General features: G+C 45.5%; 1 protein-coding gene across 3 annotated transcripts in view; it reads right to left on the bottom strand.

Annotated features, from left to right (window-relative positions):
• Positions 1-12508, bottom strand: part of LOC120552641 (caspase recruitment domain-containing protein 8-like) — a 12602-nt gene extending 94 nt beyond the window's left edge. Inside the window, exons 1-10 of one of the 3 annotated variants that reach the window (XM_039790825.1) lie at positions 12382-12508; positions 11023-11069; positions 10169-10246; positions 10050-10093; positions 7627-7682; positions 5443-5660; positions 3221-3486; positions 2226-2339; positions 1978-2116; positions 1-338 (exon numbers count right to left, since the gene is read on the bottom strand). The exon at positions 1-338 is cut by the window's left edge and continues 94 nt beyond it. In XM_039790825.1, the coding sequence (XP_039646759.1) occupies positions 7-338; positions 1978-2116; positions 2226-2339; positions 3221-3486; positions 5443-5660; positions 7627-7682; positions 10050-10093; positions 10169-10246; positions 11023-11069; positions 12382-12491 (1404 nt within the window). In that variant the 5' untranslated portion in view covers positions 12492-12508 and the 3' untranslated portion in view covers positions 1-6. Of the gene's footprint in view, positions 339-1977; positions 2117-2225; positions 2340-3220; positions 3487-5442; positions 5661-7626; positions 7683-10049; positions 10247-11022; positions 11070-12381 lie in introns of all 3 variants that reach the window. The other 2 variants (XM_039790823.1, XM_039790824.1) reach the window with 2 other exon arrangements.
• Positions 12509-13003: the final 495 nt, after the last annotated feature.

Genomic DNA, 13003 nt, shown 5'->3' with positions numbered 1-13003 from the left:
ATTTCTTCAGATTAATCTCAGCTCTCTGGAAAGGACTGGATCCAGCTCACAGAGAGCAGAGATCAGAACTGAGCTGGCTGCTCGTCCTTTTCTTCTCACCGTGTCGATCACATCTCTGGCTTTGTCTGCTCTGCCTTGTGTTCTGACTGACTGCATTTCCTCATCAGTTATAACACCATGCTCAAGGAGATTATCCAGAAGCTGGTTCAGAACTGGATCAGACACTCGCTTTACAATCTGTGACCGAACCAGCAACAGCTTGTCTTCTGGGGGGTCACTGTCCTCTGCTGGGACGCTGTCCTCTGAGACATCCCTCTGTGGATTTACCTCTGCTGGACCTGCAAGATAACCGGGGAGAAACACGCTTTAACAGTAGCTTGGGGTCATTTTCTCACAGACTTCTATAGAAACTAGTCTATAGGAACTAGTCTATAGAAGAAACTAGTCTATAGAAACTAGTCTATAGAAACTAGTCTATAGAAACTAGTCTATAGAAACTAGTCTATAGAAACTAGTCTATAGAAACTAGTCTATAGAAACTAGTCTATATTCACGATGTTACATTTCCGGGATTGCTCCGGTGCCAGCTAGCTGGACTATCTGTCTGTCTGTCTGTCTGTCTGTCTGTCTAACAGCTAGCTAGACTACTGTCTGTCTACTTTTGAACGTCCACATGTTCCACCAAAACCAGTTCCTTCCTGAGACTATTTAGCAGAGGCACCGTGGCTCTGCTAAATAGTCTCAGGAAGGAACTGGTTAGCTCGTAGCTTAGCCCCGCCCACGATGATTCTGAAATGTCAATAAACCAGAGCACGTTTTTCTCCCATCCAGGAATGCTGTGAGGACTAGTCAGACCTTCCTCTGCAGCTCTGTGGAGGAAGGTCTGGCAATAAGAGACTAATAGAAACAGACTTCTGTTTGGAGTCAGTGGAGTCTCGCCCTGCTGGAATTCAGATATAATGCAGGTTTAAGAAGTCTCCCCCTGCAGGAATTCAGATATAATGCAGGTTTAAGGAGTCTCCCCCTGCTGGAATTCAGATATAATACAGGTTTAAGGAGTCTCCCCCTGCTGGAATTCAGATATAATACAGGTTTAAGGAGTCTCCCCCTGCAGGAATTCAGATATAATACAGGTTAAAGGTGTCTCCCCCTGCAGGAATTCAGATATAATACAGGTTTAAGGTGTCTCCCCCTGCAGGAATTCAGATATAATACAGGTTTAAGGTGTCTCCCCCTGCAGGAATTCAGATATAATTCAGGTTTAAGGAGTCTCCCCCTGCTGGTAGTCAGATATAATACAAGTTTAAGGTGTCTCCCCCTGCAGGAATTCAGATATAATGCAGGTTTAAGGAGTCTCCCCCTGCTGGTAGTCAGATATAATACAGGTTTAAGGTGTCTTCCCCTGCAGGAATTCAGATATAATTCAGGTTTAAGGAGTCTCCCCCTGCTGGTAGTCAGATATAATACAGGTTTAAGGTGTCTCCCCTGCAGGAATTCAGATATAATTCAGGTTTAAGGAGTCTCCCCCTGCTGGTAGTCAGATATAATACAGGTTTAAGGAGTCTCCCCCTGCAGGAATTCAGATATAATGCAGGTTTAAGGAGTCTCCCCCTGCAGGAATTCAGATATAATGCAGGTTTAAGGAGTCTCCCCCTGCAGGAATTCAGATATAATACAGGTTTAAGGAGTCTCCCCCTGCAGGAATTCAGATATAATGCAGGTTTAAGGAGTCTCCCCCTGCAGGAATTCAGATATAATACAGGTTTAAGGAGTCTCCCCCTGCTGGAATTCAGATATAATGCAGGTTTAAGGAGCATCAGCTTCCTTTCTCAGACCCAGAAGCTCCGTCCATTATTTTTCCAGTCTCTGGTTAAAACTGGTTGGATACAGTTGGTTGTAGGATGATTGCAGACCAAAGAACCATCACAGCAGAGTAACGATAATATAGCACCTTAGATCAATCAATGAAAACTTTACCAATCAGGTCCACGTCATGCTCCCAGATGCTCTGTTCTTCATCTTGGACTCTTAAAGTCACCTCTGGTGTGTTTATAGGCAGGCGGAGCTCAAACGTTGGGTGGTAGTTTGGTCCAAACTCCAGCTCAAAATCTGCTTTCTGAGAAACCAAAGAGTCAGTATCTGCAGAGAATCTAAAGTTAACTAAAGGATGAAAATGTGTCAGCATGTTACAGCACTAACAAAAACTTTTATTTTGAAATCCTTACCCTTGGCTGTATTTTCACGGCCTGAGGACATTGGACGGTGTAACTTTGACCTTTGATGAGTCTACATGTGGCAGGAACCTGGATGTTCCTAGATTGTTGATGTTGTGCTTTCACCTAAAGACACGTCAGAACATTTTAACATTTAAAATGAAGTACACACCACTCATCAAATGTGAAGAGTTAAAGGTATACTGTAGTAAGGGATGTTAGTCCAATGCACTTTCTGTCAAATTCAGCAAATATCTCGCCATGGTCACCTAGCGCCCTGGCTGTGTAATGTAAACCAAACAGAAAGGAGTGCACGAACCACAAAACACTATTCCAGCCAATCGGCAACAGGCAGCGACAGCTGATGCTGGGGGGAAGGGGGGGCAGCATGTGAATGTGCCGGTGGCCAGTAGTTATCTGCGCATGAATCTGGGGGCGGAGCTTCTGAAGGGGGGTTGTATTTTTTGGGCAGTTGAGTTCAAATATCAACAATCTTTGCGCAGCATTGCTAACTGCACCTTTAAAAGAGCACAGGACTGAAGTTGATTCTGTAGAGGACTATGGTTAACTGGTCCTCAGATCTCTGCAGGGTAAATCCAGACAGCTAGCTAGACTATCTGTCTGTCTGTCTGTCTAACAGCTAGCTAGACTATCTGTCTGTCTGTCTGTCTGTCTGTCTGTCTGTCTGTCTAACAGCTAGCTAGACTATCTGTCTGTCTGTCTGTCTGTCTAACAGCTAGCTAGACTATCTGTCCAATCTGAGGTTTCTGTTGCACGACTAAAACTACTTTTGAACGTACACATGTTCCACCAAAACCAGTTCCTTCCTGAGACTATTTAGCAGAGGCACCGTGGCTCCGTCCGGAGCTTAGCCCCGCCCACGATGATTGTGATTGGTTTAAAGAAATGTCAACAAACCAGAGCACGATTTTCTCCCATCCAGGAATGCTGTGCGCTGCGGAGGAACACATATAAGAGACTACAGTCATTGTAACATGAAGCTTTACCGTGTCCAGAGGGATGTTTCTCGGCAGGAGAAGCATGTTGAGTTTTTGCCTCTGTGTTGCTGGGTTTGGTTGTCGGAGGAACAGCAGAACTTGGCCGCTGACAGGTATCGTCCACAACCTTGTAAGAACATCCCAGATCAGGCCGAAGACAGAGAGGTGAGGGACATTTACAACCACATGAGTGTCAGTAATCTGCAGCAGCTCCAGGATGCTCATCCCATCATCAGTGAGGTGGACGACAGACAACAGGCCATCAGGCAGAGGAGCTGTGGAGACACAGAGCTGGTCAGCTTTGGTTTTATTCATACAGGTACAATGTTTGTAGCCTAGTCCTACCAGACTCTGGTCCACTAGCCTGGTCCTACCAGACTCTGGTATATTAGCCTGGTCCTACCAGACTCTGGTCCATTAGCCTGGTCCTACCAGACTCTGGTATATTAGCCTGGTCCTACCAGACTCTGGTCCACTAGCCTGGTCCTACCAGACTATGGTAAACTAGCCTGGTCAAACTTGTGCTAACGTTAGCATCAGGGGCTACGTAGACGGCAGTGTGCTGTTTTCGTAGTAAATAAAATGGCCTGTATATTACCGACAGGGCTCCAGGTCAGGTGAGCCGAGCTGGGCAACGATCCTGCGGTCGGTACTCCATTCATTCTGCACAAAAATGTGCTCCGCCTCTGGAGTTATTTTCTCATTCTGACGGTAGCTAGCTAGCTCGGCGTGCTAGCGCCGACAACAACCTGGAGCGTCCGGTCTGGCTGTGTCCTCCGGGATGCTACGAGCCGCCTGGAAGGCTCTCGTCACGAGTGTGTTGTATCGTAGTCCTGTATTGATTAGTTCAGTGTGGCTGTACTTGTATAAATATACACCGTCAGGAGAGCTAGCAGCTGCTGCACAATCGCGCGCCGCCATCATTGTTGACATGAGTGAATGTGTAGCGTTCCAACGCGTGTTTTTAAGTGATTTTTTTATATAAATACTCAATAATGTCAATTTGCACACAATGACGATATTATCGTAAACGATATATATCGCCCACCCCTATACATTAGCCTGGTCCTACCAGACTCTGGTCCATTAGCCTGGTCCTACCAGACTATGGTCCATTAGCCTGGTCCTACCAGACTCTGGTCCATTAGCCTGGTCCTACCAGACTATGGTCCATTAGCCTGGTCCTACCAGACTCTGGTACACTAGCCTGGTCCTACCAGACTCTGGTACACTAGCCTGGTCCTACCAGACTCTGGTCCATTAGCCTGGTCCTACCAGACTCTGGTACACTAGCCTGGTCCTACCAGACTCTGGTACACTAGCCTGGTCCTACCAGACTCTGGTCCATTAGCCTGGTCCTACCAGACTATGGTACACTAGCCTGGTCCTACCAGACTCTGGTACACTAGCCGGGTCCTACCAGACTCTGGTACACTAGCCTGGTCCTACCAGACTATGGTAAACTAGCCTGGTCCTACCAGACTCTGGTACACTAGCCTGGTCCTACCAGACTCTGGTCCATTAGCCTGGTCCTACCAGACTCTGGTCCACTAGCCGGGTCCTACCAGACTCTGGTACACTAGCCTGGTCCTACCAGACTATGGTAAACTAGCCTGGTCCTACCAGACTCTGGTACACTAGCCTGGTCCTACCAGACTCTGGTCCACTAGCCTGGTCCTACCAGACTCTGGTACATTAGCCTGGTCCTACCAGACTATGGTAAACTAGCCTGGTCCTACCAAACTCTGGTCCATTAGCCTGGTCCTACCAGACTCTGGTAAACTAGCCTGGTTCTACCAGACTATGGTAAACTAGCCTGGTCCTACCAGACTCTGGTACACTAGGCTGGTCCTACCAGACTCTGGTACATTAGCCTGGTCCTACCAGACTATGGTAAACTAGCCTGGTCCTACCAGACTCTGGTACACTAGGCTGGTCCTACCAGACTCTGGTACATTAGCCTGGTCCTACCAGACTCTGGTACATTAGCCTGGTCCTACCAGACTCTGGTAAACTAGCCTGGTCCTACCAGACTCTGGTACACCAGAACAAGTTCCATCCTGAGACTATTTAGCAGAGCCACCATCACTGCATCTGGAGCTCAGCACCACCCAAGACCATGTGATTGGTTTAAAGAAATGAAAACAACCCAGAGAGAGTTTAGTCTTCTATCCCAGAATGCATCTGTGTTGTAGCAGCCAGACTTTACTCCAAAATGCGAGACTACTTACCATCTATGATTTCACAGTGTGGAAGGTGGAGCTGACAGACAGCAGCCTCCTCTGAACACTTGATGTCGTACAGCGGCCCTGCAGCCATCCTGCCAGCTGATTGGAGGAGGCTCTCATCCCATTGGACAGTGTTGTACAGCAGCTCCGCCCCCTCAGTCATAACGAACACCAGTCCAGTCAAAGCACACTGGAACACACCTGGACCAGGACACCTGAACCTGTGGGACACAGAAGGGCCAATCACAAACAAGCTCTCGCTCTGTGGGTCAAATCATGTGTTGAGATAAACCGTGTAGACGCTCTGCGTTTAGAAATCTTATCACAGCGTTGCTTAAAAAAGTTGGGGATAAAGCTGACTTTCTGAACAGGAGAGTAGAGCAGCAGCTGCAGGAGTGTGAAGCATATGAGTGTTAAAGGTGCCCTGCCATACAAAACCGTTTTAACTTGTATATTTTGAAATCTGTACGGTCCATATGTGTGTGTGTTATGTGGTGAATGTGAAAATGAACTGCTACCTCCTCTGTCAGCTCTAGACACTGAACAGAAATAAGCAGAGAAATCAGACCAATCACAACAGCTGGTCAGTCTGACATCATGTTGCCTGAGCTCATTACTATTCATGAGCTCGCCCAGTTGGGCTGGGTAAAGGATTCTGACAGCCAGGCTCTCATTGGCTAGCTGTTAGCCAATCAGATTCAAACAGCTTAGCTCATTGAATATTAATGATAACTGGCAGAAATCGAGCTGCAGGCTTTCTATACAATGCTAGAATAGCTTTAAACAAGGTAACCAAGGCATTTTTTCCACAAAAACTTTACAGAGTCCATGGTAGAACTTCAGACAGTACCACAAAGTCATGAAATACGTGTGGCAGGGCACCTTTAAAAGTGAAGTGTAAGAACTGAAAGGATTTGAAGTGAAAGTTGAAGAGTGTGTGGAGAAGATTCTGAAGCTGTTTGACAATCTGAAATGCAGTTCTGCTATTGAAAGGCAGGTCTTGGTGGGATTTGTAATATCGCTTACAGGGAGGTGTGTTCAGGTGCATTCTGGGTGTGTTGGTCTTACAGGGAGGTGTGTTCAGGTGCATTCTGGGCGTGCTGGTCTTACAGGGAGGTGTGTTCAGGTGCATTCTGGGCGTGCTGGTCTTACAGGGAGGTGTGTTCAGGTGCATTCTGGGTGTGCTGGTCTTACAGGGAGGTGTGTTCAGGTGCATTCTGGGCGTGCTGGTCTTACAGGGAGGTGTGTTCAGGTGCATTCTGGGCGTGCTGGTCTTACAGGGAGGTGTGTTCAGGTGCATTCTGGGCGTGTTGGTCTTACAGGGAGGTGTGTTCAGGTGCATTCTGGGCATGCTGGTCTTACAGGGAGGTGTGTTCAGGTGCATTCTGGGCGTGCTGGTCTTACAGGGAGGTGTGTTCAGGTGCATTCTGGGCGTACTGGTCTTACAGGGAGGTGTGTTCAGGTGCATTCTGGGCGTGCTGGTCTTACAGGGAGGTGTGTTCACGTGCATTCTGGCCGTGCTGGTCTTACAGGGAGGTGTGTTCAGGTGCATTCTGGGCGTGCTGGTCTTACAGGGAGGTGTGTTCAGGTGCATTCTGGGCGTACTGGTCTTACAGGGAGGTGTGTTCAGGTGCATTCTGGGAGTATTGCTATCTTGAGGCAGCAGGAAGTGATCGCACCATTGACCAACAAAAACCTGGTCTAAAGTCAATAACGCAGCATTTCATTGTTATTTTAACAGAGCATTAGTAAAATAGGTAAAATAGCTCCTAGGCTCGTGCACAGCAGCACACACTATGCTTGTTACACACACACACACACATACACACACATGCAGAAGATTACCAATACAAATATTACGGTGCAAATCCTCCATCATAACAGCAATGCTCCAAGGTCCAAACGCGCCTGGCTTTTAAAGGGAATGGGAGATGACCTCTGATTGGTTGATTGCATGTTACGCCCAAAACACACCTCTGATTAATGAAGACACTAAGAACAACCCTTTAGGACCAGGCGCCCGGCACACGGACACTTTTTTACCACCGTCAAACTAGCAAAAGTGGATTTGGACACACCCTAAACACATCTGCACCAGGCGCTTAGATCGTTAAAATAGCCCCCGACTGTTGAAAGCAGTTGACTCAGTTTAAGGTTGAAGTATTCTGCTTTTTATGATTTAGTTACCTGTATGAAGTCTGTCCACACTTATTCAGCAGCTCAGGTGTGAAATGCACGGTGTCCTGAAATAAAAACAGAACCAAAAGAGTTGATTAGAAACTCTCCCAGTTCTGTCTCTTCGCTTTCTGCTCTACGTGCTCTTTACTCTGTATCCATCACTCCACAGTCTGTCAGAATGACTAAATACGTACGTTTGTTTGTGTGGAAATCTTTTATTAAGCAACTGTAGGAAGGCATTCAGAAATGTCAAGAGATGAGGTCATCACATCTCATGCACGTGTTTCGTTGTCACAGCGACATCAATGTTAGGGTAATATTTAAAATTTATTTTAATCACAAAAAAGAACATTTGCATCAAGTGAAACAGGTCCATTGGCTATCTACATAATAAGATTTTTTAAATTTAAAATATTCAATGCCTTATCGCGCTGATGTGACCAAGCCTGACCCAAACATCATTTCTAAATATCTGTCAGAACCTGGCCGGGTATCCATCCTCTAAACCAGTGGTTCTCAAATGGGCGTATGTGTCCCCCTAGGGGTCCTCTGGAGTACTGCAGGGGGTACGTGAGATATTTAACTAAATGTTTAATAGTAACAAGGCTGTTTTCCACAACATTGGTCCTCTTTATGTACAATTCTGTTTTCCTACCAAACATGTGACATTTGTGTCTCCTTTGGACCTAATCTATCCTTCCTTCCTTCTACTGTCATTCTACTTTTTACAAGTTTCTCGCTTTTTTCTTCTCGTCACTGGTTTTGAAGTTTGTTGATACTATTTTGACCTATTCTTGCCTTCCTTCCTTCCTTCTTTCTACCATCTTTTTCCAAGTTTTTGTCTTTTTTTCTCATTAGCATTTAAATGTTTTTTTTTATTACAAGGCTGTAGTTTAGTAAATCTATCGCTGACAGCGCTGTACTGTTCCTCTTTATAGAGACTTTGTTTTCTAACAAAAATGATTAGCGCTGGTCAGGGGGTACTCGGCTTAAAAAAACAGTTCAAAAGGGAATATTATTGAAAAAAGTTTGAGAACCACTGGTCTAGCCAGTATCAGAAAAGCCTCCGATACGGCCATAGAAGCTGATATCGCTATCAGCGATGATCCGAGTCTACGATCAAATACCAATTAATTTAACCAGAAAAAAACCTACTTTAAAAGTAGTTTTAATTTATATTATTTTCAATTCTTTTTCTGTTATGACTGACTGTCGAAATAGACTCAAATATAAAGTTATATGACTTTCTTTCTCTGATAGCAGTCTAATCATACAGGGTTAGTAGAAAACAGCTGTTAACAAATATTTTTTTAAGCGTACAGTACTCGGTAAAAACAGATACACAAGTATTTTTTGTTGTTTTTTTAACCTTTATTTATTCAGGGAAAGTTCACTGAGAGGCAGCTTCTCTTTCACACAGTTACACATTCATACCTGGAAGTTGCCCAGTACCACCACAGTCTGATCTGACCACATTCATACTGGAAGCTGCCCAGTACCACCACAGTCTGATCTGATCACATTCATACCTGGAAGCTGCCCAGTACCACCACAGTCTGATCTGATCACATTCATACCTGGAAGCTGCCCAGTACCACCACAGTCTGATCTGATCACATTCATACCTGGAAGCTGCCCAGTACCACCACAGTCTGATCTGATCACATTCATACCTGGAAGCTGCCCAGTACCACCACAGTCTGATCTGATCACATTCATACTGGAAGCTGCCCAGTACCACCACAGTCTGATCTGATCACATTCATACCTGGAAGTTGCCCAGTACCACCACAGTCTGATCTGACCACATTCATACTGGAAGCTGCCCAGTACCACCACAGTCTGATCTGATCACATTCATACCTGGAAGTTGCCCAGTACCACCACAGTCTGATCTGATCACATTCATACCTGGAAGCTGCCCAGTACCACCACAGTCTGATCTGATCACATTCATACTGGAAGCTGCCCAGTACCACCACAGTCTGATCTGATCACATTCATACCTGGAAGCTGCCCAGTACCACCACAGTCTGATCTGACCACATTCATACTGGAAGCTGCCCAGTACCACCACAGTCTGATCTGATCACATTCATACCTGGAACCTGCCCAGTACCACCACAGTCTGATCTGATCACATTCATACTGGAAGCTGCCCAACACCACCTGGTTAGCTCAGTTGGTAGAGCGCGCGCCCATATATGGAGGTTTACACCTCGACTCCGACCTGCGGTCCTTTGCTGCATGTCCTCTCTCTCTCTCTCTCTCTCTCTCTCTCTCTCTCTCCCTCTCTTCATGTCTAAGCTGTCCAATACAAATAGAGGCCTAAAATGCCAACAAAACAGATATGCAAGTTAAGGTAACGGAATCGGTACGAGGAAGGAAAAAATAGTGACGAATAAATAAAAATGTTAAAGTGAAGAACTAACATTTGTGTTGGGATCTCCAAACACAATCTGCTGGTTCAACTTCTCTGGACCATCAGGACTCAGCTGATCCTCTCTTCTGTCCTCTGACACATGGAGGTCTGTCTCTGACGTGGACGGACCTGGACCATCAGGACTCAGCTGATCCTCTCTTCTGTCCTCTGACACATCGAGGTCTGTCTCTGACATGGACGGACCTGCTGGAGAGAAGAAGACACAGAAGATGTAAAGGTACTTTATTGTCACATAAACCTACATGTAGCAAAATTCATTTAAAGGTGCAGTAGGTAAGACTTATGAAACTAACTTTCTGTCATATCTGCTGAAACTGACCCTATGTTCCAGTAGAACTACATGAAGCAGGTCATTTAAAGTCTATAGTGAGATTTACAAAAATCCACCACTCCCTGTTCAGATGCACCAATCAGGGCCAGGGGAGGTGTCTAACTGTTCAGATGCACCAATCAGGGCCAGGGGAGGTGTCTAACTGTTCAGATGCACCAATCAGGGCCAGGGGAGGTGTATAACTGTTCAGATGCACCAATCAGGGCCAAGGGGAGGTGTCTAACTGTTCAGATGCACCAATCAGGGCCAGGGGAGGTGTCTAACTGTTCAGATGCACCAATCAGGGCCAAGGGGCGTGTCTAACTGTTCAGATGCACCAATCAGGGCCAGGGGAGGTGTCTAACTGTTCAGATGCACCAATCAGGGCCAGGGGGTGTCTAACTGTTCAGATGCACCAATCAGGGCCAGGGGGGAGTGTCTAACAGACGACGGCAAGGAACACACCGAACAGACTCATGTCACCGACCTCGCCAGACTGTCCGATGGCCGATTATCGGCTCGGTGTGTCTGGACCATTACCCAACATGCAACACGGAACAGAACAAAGCAACAGATGTGCTGTCGTTACCGGGATTAATCAGCCAATCTTCCAGTTATTAACAGTTTATGTTTCTTTAAGATATTTACTCACTGGCTTTGTGTCCGTCAGGTGCAGCCGTGCACTCTCGTCCAGTAACCCTGAAGAGATAAACACAAATACAGCAGTTATTCTCTGACATTAGTCTTAAAGGTCCAATGTGTGGGAATTTCTCCCATCTAGCGTTGAGATCGTATATATATCAATCAACTCTCTCACGCCACCAGAGGAGGAATCTTCCCTTTATGACCTCATAAGGGGAAAGGCTACCTCCCCTTTCTCTGCTTTGCCCCCCAGAGAATTTGGCCGACTCATGAGAGAGAGAGACATCATGGCTTTCAAACGAGCAAAGTGGCAGTTGGTCAAGGCCATATTAGGGGACCACTAAGGTCTATATAAAAGAGACTTCAGATACAGTATTAGGGGACCACTAAGGTCTATATAAAAGAGACTTCAGATACAGTATTAGGGGACCACTAAGGTCTATATAAAAGAGACTTCAGATACAGTATTAGGGGACCACCTAAGGCCTATATAAAAGAGACTTCAGATACAGTATTAGGGGACCACTAAGGCCTATATAAAGAGACTTCGCATACAGTATTAGGGGACCACTAAGGTCTATATAAAAGAGACTTCAGATACAGTATTAGGGGACCACTAAGGTCTATATAAAAGAGACTTCAGATACAATATTAGGGGACCACTAAGGCCTATATAAAAGAGACTTCAGATACAGTATTAGGGGACCACTAAGGTCTATATAAAAGAGACTTCAGATACAGTATTAGGGGACCACTAAGGTCTATATAAAAGAGACTTCAGATACAGTATTAGGGGACCACTAAGGTCTATATAAAAGAGACTTCAGATACAGTATTAGAGGACCACTAAGGTCTATATAAAAGAGACTTCAGATACAGTATTAGGGGACCACTAAGGTCTATATAAAAGAGACTTCAGATACAGTATTAGGGAGGACCACTAAGGTCTATATAAAAGAGACTTCAGATACAGTATTAGGGGACCACTATGGTCAATATAAAAGAGACTTCAGATGCAGTATTAGGGGACCACTAAGGCCTATATAAAAGCATCCAAAAGCAGCATGTCATGGGACCTTTAACTTATGATTTGTTGTACAACTTGTTTTGGTGCTTGAAATGAGTTTCTGTCTCATGCTTCTATGGTGAGATTATATATTGGGGTTACATATGATTAACAAGGTAAAAATGTTTGAAATGAAATTTTGTAATATTGCTTTTGGAGTTGGAGTTTCTTTAAACATCTTTTGGATGCACGGGGTGCGCTTTTGTCCTCAGATGGTTAATTATCGCACTAAGCGTACTTTATTGCATTTAATTTCTTTATGTAAATAATTCCGGTCCGCTTACAGTAAAAACAGTATCTTACTTTGTGACTGAGGGTCCAGGTTCATTACTGAAACATGGAGGATCTTTAGACCGGTCACTCAGTCCGGATCCTGGAGAATCTGGTCTGTCCTGTTCCTCCAAATCACTCATCTTCTGGACTCCAGTCAATGTGGGGGGGAACCTTTAACACTGACCGAACAGAGAAATAAATACACAGATACATTTCAGACACACTAATGTCGAAATAACGATTGATATAACCCATAGACTGTAAACAGCTTACGGACAGGACGCCGTAGACTTCGACCAGAGACCAGTGAAGGATGTTAGAAGTCTCTTTCCGCTGCTGGCTGAGCTGTTACTGAGCAGCCTCCAACTGAGCTTGAAGACGGATGTGATGTGAGCAACCTGTCTGAAAGTGTGAAGTCTTCTGGTAGCTGTGCCAAGAGAAATCTCAATCATTCCCAATCTTACAGAGACGGAGAGCGTGAGTAGGAGCCGTCCCATGAGCGTAGGAGCAGGAGCAAAATGTTGCTGAAATATTTTGTTCCGGATGCTTCATGGACTCTCTATGGGCTTCTCCCTTGGCTGTATGATGCCTCCATGTCACCCTGATTGCCTGCGAAGCTTCTCCTGACTATATACGGTAATTCCTCTACTGT

Source organism: Perca fluviatilis, chromosome 22, assembly GCF_010015445.1.
Source record: "Perca fluviatilis chromosome 22, GENO_Pfluv_1.0, whole genome shotgun sequence".
In the NCBI taxonomy this organism is placed as follows: domain Eukaryota; kingdom Metazoa; phylum Chordata; class Actinopteri; order Perciformes; family Percidae; genus Perca; species Perca fluviatilis.
The sequence above is the reverse complement of the archived record's forward strand: the minus strand, read 5'-3'. Positions and strand labels throughout refer to the sequence as shown.